Source organism: Corythoichthys intestinalis, chromosome 4 (genome assembly GCF_030265065.1).
Source record: "Corythoichthys intestinalis isolate RoL2023-P3 chromosome 4, ASM3026506v1, whole genome shotgun sequence".
Taxonomy (NCBI): domain Eukaryota; kingdom Metazoa; phylum Chordata; class Actinopteri; order Syngnathiformes; family Syngnathidae; genus Corythoichthys; species Corythoichthys intestinalis.
Window position 1 is genome coordinate 25,545,432 of NC_080398.1, and position 14,550 is coordinate 25,559,981.

Here is a 14,550-nt window from a genome sequence, read left to right on the forward strand (position 1 = left end):
AAAGGAGTGTGCTGTGCGTTTTACTGTGCCGTTGAACAATTTTGCACCTTTAAGAAAGTGATTAATGAATAAACTATCTATGCAAATTCACCCTCACTGCCATTAACGGCGATAGACGTCCAATCTATTTCAACTGGAAGAGGACGGCAGTGATCAAACTAATACCGTGTGGGCCCGAATATAAGACGGTGTTTTTTGCATTGAAATAAGACTGAAAAAGAGGGGGTCGTCTCGACATTACACTAATTCACGACGCTAGATGGCGCCAGATGTCATTGAAGCGATGTTCTGTCATGACAGATCTCAGCTACTCTCCCCATTCACGATGCTAGATGGCGCCAGATATCATTGAAGCGATATTCTGTCATGACAGATCTCAGCTACTCTCAAGTTTAACCAGTTTGCATTATTTTATTGCAATGTTTTTCCTTATTCAGATTTGTTTCAAGACTACAGTTAGTTAGACTTTACTTTGATGGTTAATGCAGTTATTGCAATTTTGTTGTTTTATCACAATAGATTGGTTTATTTACATTTAAAAAACCAAAAGCCATTCATTTACAAATGTAATTGCACTTTAGTTTACATAATTAAATGTTCAGATAATAAGATTTGAATGAGGCAAAATAGCATGCTTTTTCTCTAAAATATATTGTTATAATCATTTGTTTCAGATGTACTGTAAATATTTTCCGTATAAAAAAATAATCTGACCAAAGCACACTGTCCCAGTTGAAGCCTGGGACCGTGTGTATTTTTGTGTGAGACCAAGATTGAGCTTTTTGGCAACAAACACTCTAAGTGGGTCTGGCGTGCCATGAAAGATGTGCATGTTGAAAAGCACCTTAGACCCACTGTGAAGTATGGGGCTGGGTCAGTGATGCTGTGGGGCTGTTTCGCTTCCAAAGGCCCAGGGAACCTTGTTAGGGTGCATGGCATCATGAATGCTTTGAAATACCAGGACATTTTAAATCAAAATCTGTTGCCCTCTGCCCGAAAGCTGAAGATGGGTCGCCACTGGGTCTTTCAGCAAGACAATGACCCTAAACATATGGCCAAATCTACACAGAAATGGTTCACCAGACACAAAATCAAGCTCCTCCCATCGCCATCTCAGTCCCCAGACCTTGTTTTGTTGGCAAAAGGGGGTTGTACAAAGTATTAACACCAGGGGTGCTAATAATTGTGACACACATTATTTGATGTCAAATATTTTTTTTCTTTTTGTGGGATTTTTTCCCCACTGAATGAATGCGCTTGTATTGAAGGTGGGATTTTTCTCTTTTTTTCCATTAAGGTCCCATATTATTTGAATAAAAAAATATATTAGAAGCTAAAAAACACATCTTTTTCAGGGGTGCCAATAATTATGGAGGGCTCTGTAATACAGTTAATTTATTTTCCCCTCAAAATATAGCCCTTAATATCTAAACCCCTGGCAACAAAAGTGAGTACACCCCTTTGAAAAAACGTACATCCCTAAATGTCCAAATTGAGTACTGCTTGTCATTTTCCCTCCAAAATGTCACGTGACTCGTTACAGGAGTGCCGTCAGCATTGCTGCAGAGATTGAAGAGGTGTGGGGTCAGCCTGTTTGTGCCCAGACCATTTGCCGTACAGTACATCAAATTGGAGTGCATGCCTGTCACCCAAGGAGGAAGCCTCTTCTGAAGACTGTACACAAGAAATCCAGCAAACAGTTTGCTGAAGACATGTCAACAAAACACATGGATTACTGGAACCATGTCCTATGGTTTGATGAGACGAAGATTGATTTGTTTGGTTCCGATGGTCCGATAGAATGACCCCCCCGCCCCCACCTCTTCAATCTCTGCAGCAATGCTGACAGCACTCCTGTAATGAGTCACATGACATTTTGGAGGGAAAATGACAAGCATTCAAATCTCAATATCTGAACATTTAAATATGTAAACTAAAGTGCAATCACATTCGAAAATGATTGGCTTCTGGTTTTTGAAATGTAAATAAACCAATCTATTGTGATGAAACAACAAAATTGCAATAACTGCATTAACCATCAAAGTGAAGTCGAACTGTAACTGTAGTCTTGAAACAAATCTGAATATGGAAAAACATTGCAATAAAATAATGCAAACTGGTTAAACTATTAGCTGAGATCTGTCATGACAGAACATCGCTTCAATGATATCTGACGCCATCTAGCGCCGTGAATGGGTATAATGTCTAGACCGCGAATATAAGACAACCCCCTCTTTTTCAGTCTTATTTCAATGCAAAAAACACTGTCTTATATTCGGGCCAATACAGTATATTTATCAATCAATCAAATCAATCAAATTTATTTATATAGCCCTTTACAAAACCCGAAAGGTCCCCAAAGTGCTTTACAGCAAAGGCAAACATGGCTCATTGTAAATAAAAGGCAGGAAAGTATTATACAATGACATTACATTACAATGACATATTTATTATTCCAAATGTCTATCATTTTTAGCTTAGAATCATGAATTGATGTCTCATATTTACTTTATAAAATTATTCACTCGCATATTTTAAATTACGTCACAATGAAAAAAATAGTGTCTGTAAATAGGTCACCGATATCTAGCTCATAACTATTGCTAAATTGTATTTTTTTTTTACTGTCGCATTTTGCCCAATATGTTAGATAATAAATGATCGATCCAAACAAAGAAAAACTTAAAAAAAAAAAAAAAGTTTATAAGGGTGAATTTCTGAAAAAGAAAATTTTGACGACTCCTTGATGTCTGCGATTTCTGCATTGCGACCCTTGTGATATTACCACGTTTCATCCATTAAATTCCTAAAAAGTCCGGCTGTGGCCATTCACAGCTGTGTCTTGACACTCGGTGAGACATGCTACACGGAGTCTTTGGATCGAAACTAGGTAAGTACCCGATAATATCTCGTTAAAATCATGGTGTTTTTAATTATGCTCTCTCATGCTCTCTCCTCGAGTTAGGGTTTAGGGGTTTAATTTTTTTTCTTTTTTTTAAATGCCCTCATTTTCAAAATGTGTTCTCCCCCCAGAAAATTGAGATGTTAAGCTTTCCAATGATGTATCAATGTAAAAAATGTACTAATTATGATAAATACATGTTATTGTCCCATCGAATTATTTTTAAAGAATAAAGTAGAAAACTGCTAATCTTTATTAAATGTTTCATAGAGTGAGTTCACTCAAATCCGCTCTGGCTGCTCACTTACATACAATGAGTTGCCAAAGCAAATGTTTAACAAGTTAAACAATGATGGACGCATGCGGCGCTTTGAAGCTTCGGCTGTGGCAAGATCAAATGTTAAACATCTGTCAATCATCGTTAAATTTAATACGCAACTGTGCACTCACTGCCTGACCAACAATGAGCAGCAGGAGGGAGAGTGATACTACGTGATCGGCTCGGGACGGCTCATCTGTATGTTTTTTTTGTTTTTTTTTTTCAATTGAAAAAAACAATCCGTGAAGGACTGAAGGCGCAAAGTTTGAAGCACGAAGTAGCGAGGGATCACTGTACTTTCCTTTGTTTGTTTTTTTTTAATCTACTTTAAAAAATTAAAGGGTAAAAACAGCAAGCATTCTGCTTTTAGTTTAGTTTTTAGATGGGAAAAGCAGTAAATATATTCTTTTTAATGTTTTTTTTTTTTTTTTAAACTTTTATTTACTTTTTTCTGAAAAATTACAAAGCTGTTAAAGTTTTATTTTTTAATTTATTTGCTTTTATTCTAAATTAGGAGAAAACGACATATATTTCTAATTTTAAAATTTAAAATGTTTTTTTTTTAAGTTTAAAGAAAAAAAATCTGATTACCTATTTTTAATGTAAAAAAGAGAAATTGTATTTCTATTTTAAATATATTTTTTAAAATAATTTCTTTTTCTATATAGTTTTTAATTTATACCTAACTTAAAAAACAATTTTTAAAATTTTTAATTTTTTCGACTTTGGGGGAAAAAAACAGGAAAAACTAAATATTCTCGACATATTGAAATTTTCTAAACTATTTTTAAAAAAGGGAAAAAAACAGTAGATATTCTTTAATTGAATTAAAAAATATATATAAATATACGTATTTTTAAAGATTTATTTATTCACATTTTAGAAAATATACATACATATTTTTTAGATTTATTTTATATATAAATATACGTATTTTTAAAGATTTATTTATTCACATTTTAGAAAATATACATACATATTTTTTAGATTTATTTTATATATAAATATACGTATTTTTAAAGATTTATTTATTCACATTTTAGAAAATATACATACATATTTTTTAGATTTATTTTTTCACATTTTAGAAAATATACATAAGTATTTTTTTATATTTATTTATTCACATTTTAGAAAGAAAAAAAAAAAACGGGAAAAAAAAAAAGCACTTAAAAAACATTAAATATTCTTTTTTGTTTAACTGGGAAAAAAAACAAAGAAGGAATTTAAAAAGAAGAAGGAAGCAATAAACATTTTCTTCATTCGCTGCCATACTCCCACTTCAAATGGATTGAATGCCCATCACCATCAATGACTTAGTCATAACGGACTTGAGGGTATTACCAATTCCGTTTAGTTAGTGATGCACTTTGGAGTCCAGTACGAATCCCCCCTCCGCCATTTTATGAAGAATTTACGTGCCGTCATCAATTATGCTTATTATGCTTATTATTTTAGTCAAGACATTTCAGGTCAACTTGAGAATGAAGAATTTTGGGGGGTTATGAATTATATATCACAGTGGTAAACATGAGCCTTACCAGATTTAATTCAAGTCCTAAAACTGCCGCTATTACATCGCAATTATAGAAATTATAAATATTAAATGAAAAGGAAGTAAGCAGTCGATTTTTAAAAATTTGATGACATGATGAAAACAAGAAGAGATTAATAATTTGAACCCAACATTCTTACGAAAGCTGCTGATTAGGAAATGTGTCAATTTGTAGAAACCGCTAAAAATGTGTTTCGTGAATTGAAGCTGCCAGTCATCAACCAGTCAGAAGACAGGGAAATGTTGACCGTGAAATTTGATTGGTTCACAAAATAGTTTAATTGTGATTATTGTAGTTCAAGTTGGAAAATAAAAATTGACATAGCAACTAAAGATGTGCCCGATCACGTCATTTTCAAAGTATCGGAATCGGCAAAAAAAATATCGGACATGTCTTTTTTTACTATATATTTAATTTTTAATTAAATCGTTTTCTAATTGTATTTAACGTTACAGACAAAATGTCTTACAGTCATCCAGAGTCTTTAGTTTTGGCTTAAAGTAGGGCTATCAAATTTATCGCGTTAACGGCGGTAATTATTATTTTTTTAATTATTCATTCATTCATTCATTCATTTTCCATGCCGCTAATTCCTCACGAGGGTCGCGGAGGTGCTGGAGCCCATCCCATTTTAATCACGTTAAAATATTTAACACAATTAACGCATGCGCTGCACAACCCACTCACGCATTGTCGCGTTCAATCTATAATGGTGCCGTTTTAGAGCTAAAAGGCAGCGTAAAATGAGTAGAGTGAATTTTGGCAGTCTTTGGAGCAATTTATTTAATTGGCTGAAGCCTTAAAATCACTCTCTCAACAATTAGATATATCGTGGGAAGCAATGTGGGAAAGAAAGGTAATAGTTGATTTTTTTCTTAAAACCCTGTTATTTCCCAAAGCAGAGAAGATATATCAATTGGTGCCACTACGCACAGTCATGGTTGCACTTCCCATCATGCATTTGGGCAGAACAGTTAAATGGCTACAGTATCATTTACTGAAAGCTCAACAAATACACTAGATGGTAATATTTAGTCACAATATACAAAGTCACATTTATCCTTTAATAATTACAAGTCTTTCTATCCGTGGATCCCTCTCACAGAAAGAATGTTAATAATGTAAATGCCATCTTGAGGATTTACTGTCATAATAAACAAATACAGTACTTATGTACTGTATGTTGAATGTATAGTTTTATTCATTTTTTTATTAATGCATTGCCAAAATGTATATGATCGGGAAAAATTATTGGGAATGATTGGAATTGAATCGGGGGCAAAAAAAAAAAGCAATCGGATCGGGAAATATCGGGATCGGTAGATACTCAAACTAAAACAAACGGGAGCAAAAAAACATGATCCGAACAACCCTAATAGCAACTCATAAAGACTCATTTGATTGGACGAAAAAATTTTTACACCCTCAAGTAGGAATGACACAAACAATAAACGTTCATTCGCCCAGACCATGTCACACTGCCGCGGGATCTTCGTCGATCGGCAACCCGCCCAGTGGAGAGCAAGTTACAGCTCGTTCCCCTGCTACTACGGACAGGAGAGCTCACCGGGGAAGCAGCTGGACAATGACCGCCAAACAAACCGGCTGACGTCGGAGGAGCGTGTGGCTGCCAAAAGGTCAACACGAATATGGCAAAGTAATGCTTTACTACACGGCGAAGACGTAAACAGCAAGAGTCATACGAGAACGGCTGCAGTTGTTGTGCAGCTAACATGACAATGTGTATGAGGAGCAGTGTTGTCAGTAACGAGTTAGTTAGTAACACGTTACTGTAATCTGATTACTTTTTTCAGTAACGAGCAATCTAACGCGTTCATTTTTCTAGACCACTAATCTGATTAAAGTTAGTTTCCTTAGTGACTCTGCGTTACTATTTTTTTCATTGCCTCTTAACGTATGTAAAATGAAGATTATTGTAGTCATGTACGATGAGCATTTTGAATAGAAAATGCTAAAATAAAGGGTTCCCGGTACGTGTTTCCATGACAACCTCTTAGCTATTTCCTGTTTTAGCTATTTCCTGTTTTGGTCTCGTGTCACATGTGTTGTGGGACTGAAGGCGTGGGCCAGGCGGGTGGACATTGGAGCCGAGTGTTGACACGTTGCGAGGGAATGTTGATCTGTGGATATCCATGAAAGAAGGTGAGTATTTTTCCTTCAATCTGGAGGGTATCAGCTTCCTACATGCACGGCCGTTTCGTAGCTTTGCTGTAGCAGTTTCAGGGCTCCGGAGTGGCTAAGCTAGCGCGAAATTCTGATATTCCCCTTTAAATTCAATCATCGAAAAGTCAATTACATGTGATGACATTTTTCTGTTGTCATTCTTATGTTGAGGCGGCAAAGGGGAAAAAAATGGGTAAAAAGTAACGATAGATTACTTTTAAAGTAACTTAGTTACTTTGATAATGAAGTAATCAGTAAAGTAACTAGATTAATTTTTGAGGCGTAATCAGTAATCAGTAATTAAATTACTTTTTCAAGTAATCTGTGACAACACTGATGAGGAGACATGCCCATCCATGATCAAATGTAAGTAGTCCTTTATTTAAAGAAAGTTCGTAGTGTTTACTTTGTAATCGCCGTATTCGCAGCTATTTTTAAACACGAAGTTGCGATTTCTGATCAGATGGAAAATTTGACAGAACACTGGGCACATGAAGAGGGCAACAAGCCCAGTATAGTGCTCTGCCGGTGGGGGGATGTGCGACAAGTCGCGGGTCGTCGGCCGAGTGGATAAGGAGCATGTGAGCCACAAAATGCAAGCCACCTACGTATTAAAATGATCCCAGTATTTGACGTAAAATGAAACACGATGTTTACTAACTTCCTCATAAGTCCAATGGTCCCACAGTAGTAGGGCTTGTTTTGGCCAATATCCACCGGTGAATAAGAACCTTTTGAAACCCCAAAAAGGCTCAGACGTCTCTTCCTGGTACAGCAACATTTTTGCGCAGCCGTTTGGCTGGCATAATGCGAAAAATAAACGAATTAATCCGCAAAATTAGCTGAATCCTTAGTCCTGCTCATACAACAGTGCAGCTGGATAGTGGAAGGACTCCTTCTACCGTATACGTCATAGCGCCCTCTTTCTCAACTCGAGACTGGAGCTGGAAGTCACTCATTTTCATGGGGCGGGATTAAAAAATGGAATATATAAAACAATCGCTTCCACACACATCCAAGCAGTCCATTTCATTCAGGAGCATAAAGCACCCATTAAAATATGATATAAACATACGCACTTTAATGTCTACTGAAAATGTAGGGCCATTTAATAATTAATTGAAATGTAAATACTACACATTGCTCCTTTAAGTGCCAACTTTTAAGTAGCTGTCCCCTGTTGTGACCACTTGTCCCTTTGAATTAAGTCCGACCTGATTTTAGCAACGCTAAATTGTGGAGAAAATCGCAGGTGACTTTGGGGCCGAAGCGACCAAATGGCAGATAAGATACCCGTGGTTATCTCCAGATGATTATTTTTCTTATCAGCACAGAGGCAAGGTTCACGTTTGATGAGTCCAATGTCAAAGAAGGAGGAGAACGTAGCGACACTTGATGTGACAAGCGTAGGCGGAGTTTCACTTTTGGGGCAGGGGGGGGCACAACATGACCCCGAAACACAGTTTCAGCAATAAAATTAACTTACAAGAATATTTATAATAATAAGTTGACAATGAGCGTTTTTTGTTTCCCATCATTCTTGAGGGGAATTCTAAATCAGGTTGCTTAGGCAATACTTTTCGCCAAGATCGTCATCCATTGAATATGGTACGCCCGCCGGTGTCTTGCCAATGTAGTTATCCCAGTCAAATATTGTATCCCCTGGGCGGAGCCATATGGAGTTAAATTTGTGTCTTTAATATTCAATCAAAAAAAAGTTGCTTCGATCAAAATAGATATTTTCAACCAAAAAAATATGTGTTTGAATGGAAAAATAAATTTGAAACTCCAAATGCATGTGAAAGCTATTTTTCTTTGATTTTTTTGTTTGTTTTTGTTTTGATTGAAGTCTTTTTTTTTTATTGAAGTAATGTTGATTTGTGTTTGGGCCACATTTTGGCTAGGACATTTTTGTCTTTATTATTCAATCAAAAAAATAAGTTACTTAAAAAATATCTATGTTTTCAAAAAGAAAAAAACTCAATCAAAAAAAAGGAAAATTTCAATCATGGAAAAAGTTTTTGAATGCGAAAAAATATTTGAGATTGAAAAATTTGAAATTTTTCATCGAAAAAGTTTTCCTTGATTGAAGCAATTATTTTTGTGCTTGGGCCATATTATGGGTAGGACATCTGTGTCTAAATCATTTAATCCCCCAAAAAGTTGCTTCAATAAAAAAAAAAAAAAAATTTCAATCAAAGAAAAAAATCTTTTGAAAAATAAAATTGCCCTCCCCTCATCTTTTTTTTTTTTTTGTTGAAAATTATAAGCAAAGCAAATGACCGTCTAAGTTGTATGATCTGTTCAAAAAATTATTTTGACCCATTATAAAAATTTTTTTTTTGTTCATTCCATTCATTTTTGTTGCAGTTTTATTGCTTTGCAACTTTTATATATATAGAAAAGTCAATTACAAATTACATGCAATGAAAATTTTCGGCCACCAGGGAGGGCCTGGCTCCCCTGGCCCCCCTTAAAATCCGTTTCTGGTGACAAGTGCCTGATGCTGCAATGTCTGGCAGTGTAAGGCTTCCACTCGCAAACATTCCACTTTCCAAGTGTACATGAAAAGTGCGCATCCCTTCAGCTTGACTTGATTTTCTATTGATTCAGCAGCCAAGCGGCGAATAAAAAGTCTATTATGGAAACTTGGCAGCCGTGCTCCCTTTCTGGCCCGAGCGCCAACTTGCAAATGAAATAAGTACGCCGGCGCGCTAGCAATGTGTTTGGCAGCGATAAGGCGATGGCGAGGAGTTAGTTGCGCTACCTGAGCGAGGTGGTGAGTTTGAGGGGTCGCACTCCGGGTGTGGCGAAGCGGAGGGAGTTCCTGTAGGTCACCTGCTGCACGGCTCGGTTGAAACTCTCAATGTCGTCCCCCTCCAGGACTAGCACGGACTGGCTGGGGTTCACGTGAACCTGAAAACATCAAACGGCCAGAGAGGTAATTGCATTCAAGCAATCTGCCGAGTGCTCCGTTTCATTTGGCGGCCTACAAAGCAAGAGTATATTTCTTGCATTCATTCGGTCAGTGGTTGTTTAAATTGGACTTTTTTTTTTTATTTGATTCAATTTAGTTATTGATCTATGTGCCAAGGGCGTAAGTTTGCATAGGGACGGTAGGGACATAACACTACCAAATTTTCGGGATGTTCAAATTATCTCCACCAACTTTTAAGCGACCTTATTTGCATTATATAAAGAGTTCAGTTATATAGGTAATTTAGATTGTCTTCCCATATGTTGTGAGTATAGAAATAAGCTGACCTTTATTAAGTCAGTTATTATCATAATGTTCAGACTTACATTTTCCCCTTTTGACTTGCTAAATGTGGCGGTCCATTTTTCCCTCAAATGCACATTTGATTGGCTGATGACTTGACCCCCTCACATGCACTCGCACACCCACACAACACCAAAAGAATTACATGTCGACAACATGCCGCCTCCTCCGCCCCCTTCGAAGAGGGACATTAGAAGTGTACTTTTGGCAAGCAGCAGCAGCCACTGTAAGTAAAAAGACATCAATGTAGTAGAGGTGGGGAACACACCTCTGACGGCCCTGGCCGTTTAATAGTTAATTTTTGTGACGGCCCTGGCCGTTTAATAGTTAATTTTCTGAGATTCTTCCAGTCAGCTGATCATCGCCTCCACCAGCTGGCTGCTTCCCCTCCCACTGTGACGACAGCTGATCGACGCAGGACGGACCGACAACGTCACCGCCGCTGATTGACCACGGAAAAAGGTGCCAAACTTCTTAAACCTGCTGCTGTCAACGCTCTATGAGGTTGCATTTGACAGCATTCTGCTGCGGTCCTCCTCGCCAGCTGTTTGCTCGCCATTCACGCTCGTTTGCATTTGATCGCTAGTTTGATACACTCCCGCTTTTTCGGTGAGGTCTTTTGTGTTTATTTGTTATTGGATCGTTTTTGTTCACCACTGTAAATAAGAGCACTGAAGCAAGTAAGGGTAAGTCGCCATTTCTGTTCAACCCGTTTTCTCCTGTTTTGTATAGAGTAGGAAGTTAGGTTAGAAGCTGTCTTTTCTTTGTTCCTTTTACATGATCAGGGTGTAGTTAGTGGGTGGGGTTTAAGTGTAGTTCCTTTTGTTTGTTGTTTTGGCCTGGGCTTACCCTGAAGTCACGCTTTGTCGGCATTCTGTACATGTTCATTGCGAGTTTGATTGTTGTGCAAATAAATTTGTGCCACTTGTGAATTTGTGTGGCTCGTTTTATGTTACGTCCTTCGCGAGCCGTGCTTGGGACGTAACATAAAATTAATGTTACGTCCCAAGGACGGCTCGCGAAGGGCGTAACAACACCACTAATTTTGCAACTGAAAATCTGACCTGCATAAGTCAGCATAACATTAAACGGTGTGAATTTGCTGACCTACAAAACTCAAGTAGGAAGCTGGTTAGAGGTGTACGCCTGTATGTTTTTTACTGTTAACGTTAATTAAACTGTGAGAAATGTAGTGAACCGAAGTGTACCCCCTTCTCCCCAATTTTCATTTTTATTTCATTTTGTGGTCTTAAAGCAGCCCAAAGGAGCTTTCATTTTTTGTTGAGTTTGGCTGTACTTGTGGACAAAAGCAGTAGTGTTTTACCCGAAGGAAGGCTCCATTTTTAAATTATATAATTATTATTCCCAGACTAAAAAGCTTTTCAGTTATATTTATTTATTTAAACAGACAATGTTGAGTGGTCTTTAGACAAATGTTTATTTTTTGCATTCCAGGATACTTAAGAGATTATTAACAAGTTTACATTTTTGTGTATACTGTTAATATAAGTTATGTTCAAATATTGCAATTTAAATTTGCTAATAAAATCCATTCTGGAAGTTTTCAAAATTTTTAGTGGTTTTTGAAAACAACGGTTTTAATCGAACAGTGTATCACCTGAACCAATTCAAGTGAAAGTTAGTATAAGTCAATACAGATGTATTTTGCATTGATCATTTAGCCAATCATTTAATTAGGTTTATATTTGTGAGAAATGTATCCCTGACCCCCAATCCCCCAATCTGTTTGGTTTTATTAAGGTCCCGTCCCCAGCAAAAACTTTACATACAGGTTGTGCTGCTATATCGTCCCCACCAATGTTGAGACCAAACCTACGCCCTTGATGTAAACATTTTCTTCACTAGAAAATACAATTCCCGGAGAAAGAAAATGATGCTTTGCTCTCTCCCATTGGTTTACCCCTGACTTAAACCCTTGACTATCTTTAGATTCTCCTTTTTTCTATTTCAAATACCGTAATTTTTGTACTACAGGGCGCACTTGACTATAAGCCACCACCCACCAAATTTGGCATGAAAACAGCATTTGCTCACAGATAAGCCACACTGGACTATAAGTCGCAGCTGTCCTCACTGTATTTTGGGATATTTACACCAAAAGATATGTTGAAATTCGCCCCCCAACCCCCGGCCAAGACACACGGAAACAGCGACAGCCAAAACAAGTGCTGCTCGGCCGATGCTGCCTCGCGTGCGCCAACCGGGAAGGTGGAACTTCGCGCGTCCACCTCTGATATTAACCCTTTGTACTGACTCCATGTTCGAAAAGTTTGGAAAAGACTCGCCGAAAGCAGGTTGACAATTTCTTCGTCGACAATGGTCAAAAACAAGGCAAAAAAAGATGACGGAGGGACAATTCTGGATCCAAAACAAGGCTACATGTTTCCGAGCAGCAAAATCTGTGTTATCTTAGTGTCCAGTCTTTTTAAAGTCCGTGGTGAAGCGGGCCGTGCCGAAGGTGTGTCCGAAGGTGTGTCTGGGCGTTGCTTTGGGTCTTCCCCTTTGTGGCCGGTTTTGGGCGGCTTAGGTTCGTGCGCGGATGGGACGCCTGCTATCAACTTTGTTGTCCGGGCTGTCTCCACTTGTTTTAGGACAAAGCGCTTTGTCCTTGGAGTTTGCTGGGAGAGCTGATTGCAAGAGTTGGTGCGTCAATCTTGTTCGTGACGCACGCGTTGGGCTTCTGGGATAAGACGGCTTTGTGTATCTCTTCTATTTCTTCTCATTAAACTATGGTGTGCCATTTATTTTATATTAGTAGTGCAGTCCTACCGTAAATATGAAAATGATACTATTTCCTGATTAATAATATTACGTGTGTTAGAGTAATGCAAACAGTTAGACGGTGCCTACGAGAAACTGTACCATTTTTCTCATCTCCCCCTCATTAGCCCGGATAAGGTGATTTACTTTACGGTGTCAAAGGGCATGTAGTGGAGTCTGCTTAAACAATAGTTAGATGAATGTGTTAGACTAATGCAAACAATTATATGGTGTGTGCGATGACGGTACCTTTTCCCTTAAGATATTAACCGGTAACACTTTACTTGAAATTGGCAACATACGACTGTCATAAGTTTCATTTGGCCATCACTGCTACCTTGGGGGAGACAGTTAACCTTTGATGCGATCTGCTGTCAAAACTTGTTATTGTCCAACATGCCTCCTCGCATGCATTGCAGCGCTACAGATGTAAATACCAATAAAAATATAGGTTCTGTGAAAATTATTTCTTCAGTTACTCTTCCAGTTGTTTGATTCATCACTAGTTTTGGTATTTGGTAACACTTTGTTTGACAGTGGCGTCATAAGACTGTCATTAGACAATCCTAATTATGACCTGACACTGCCATGAGCATTAATGAATGCTTATAACTAGGGCTGTCAAAATTATCGCGTTAACGGGCGGTAATTAATTTTTTCAAATTAATCATGTTAAAATATTTGACGCATTTAACGCACATGCCCCGCTCAAACGGATTAAAATGACAGCACAGTGTCATGTCCATTTGTTACTTGTGTTTTTTGGTGTTTTGTCGCCCTCTGCTGGCGCTTGTGTGCGACTGATTTTATGGGTTTCAGCACCATGAGCATTGTGTAATTATTGACATCAACAATGGCGAGCTAGTTTATTTTTTGATTGAAAATTTTACAAATTTTATTAAAACAAATACATTAAGAGGGGTTTTAATATAAAATTTCTATAACTTGTACTAACATTTACAGTATCTTTTAGGAACTACAAGTCTTTCTATCCATGGATCGCTTTAACAGAATGTTAATAATGTTAATGCCATCTTGTTGATTTATTGTTATAATAAACAAATACAGTACTTATGTACCGTATGTTGAATGTATATATCCATCTTGTGTCTTATCTTTCCATTCCAACAATAATTTACAAAAAAATATGGCATATTTTATAGATGGTTTGAATTGCGATTAATTACGATTAATTAATTTTTAAGCTGTAATTAACTCGATTAAAAATTTTAATCGTTTGACAGCCCTAGTTCCTACTTATTTTGTTGTGGTAGGAGGGTTTTGTATTGAACACGGGGCCGTGTTGGTTATTATTATAGCAGAGAAGACAGCAGTAAATCAACAAAGACAAGTCAACTGTGCCCCGATCTACCACTCAAGAGATCTGAGGGACTCAAAAAGTGGGTTACGATTGCATATTAGTTTGAAAATCGACCGGATCCACCGTATTTTTACACGAGTGACTTCAGGTCTGCCCGATCCTAGCTACCGGTAGTAGTATTCACTCAGGAGGGTCGCGTCTCATGTC

The 14,550-nt window shown here is 37.4% G+C and overlaps 1 protein-coding gene across 1 annotated transcript in view; it reads right to left on the bottom strand.

The window, feature by feature from the left end:
- The window catches only part of clstn3 (calsyntenin 3), a 72,424-nt gene that overhangs the window by 16,957 nt on the left and 40,917 nt on the right, over nucleotides 1-14,550 (bottom strand). The window contains exon 13 of the mRNA XM_057834709.1: nucleotides 9,729-9,877. Within this exon, the coding sequence (XP_057690692.1) occupies nucleotides 9,729-9,877 (149 nt within the window). The remainder of the gene's footprint in view (nucleotides 1-9,728; nucleotides 9,878-14,550) is intronic.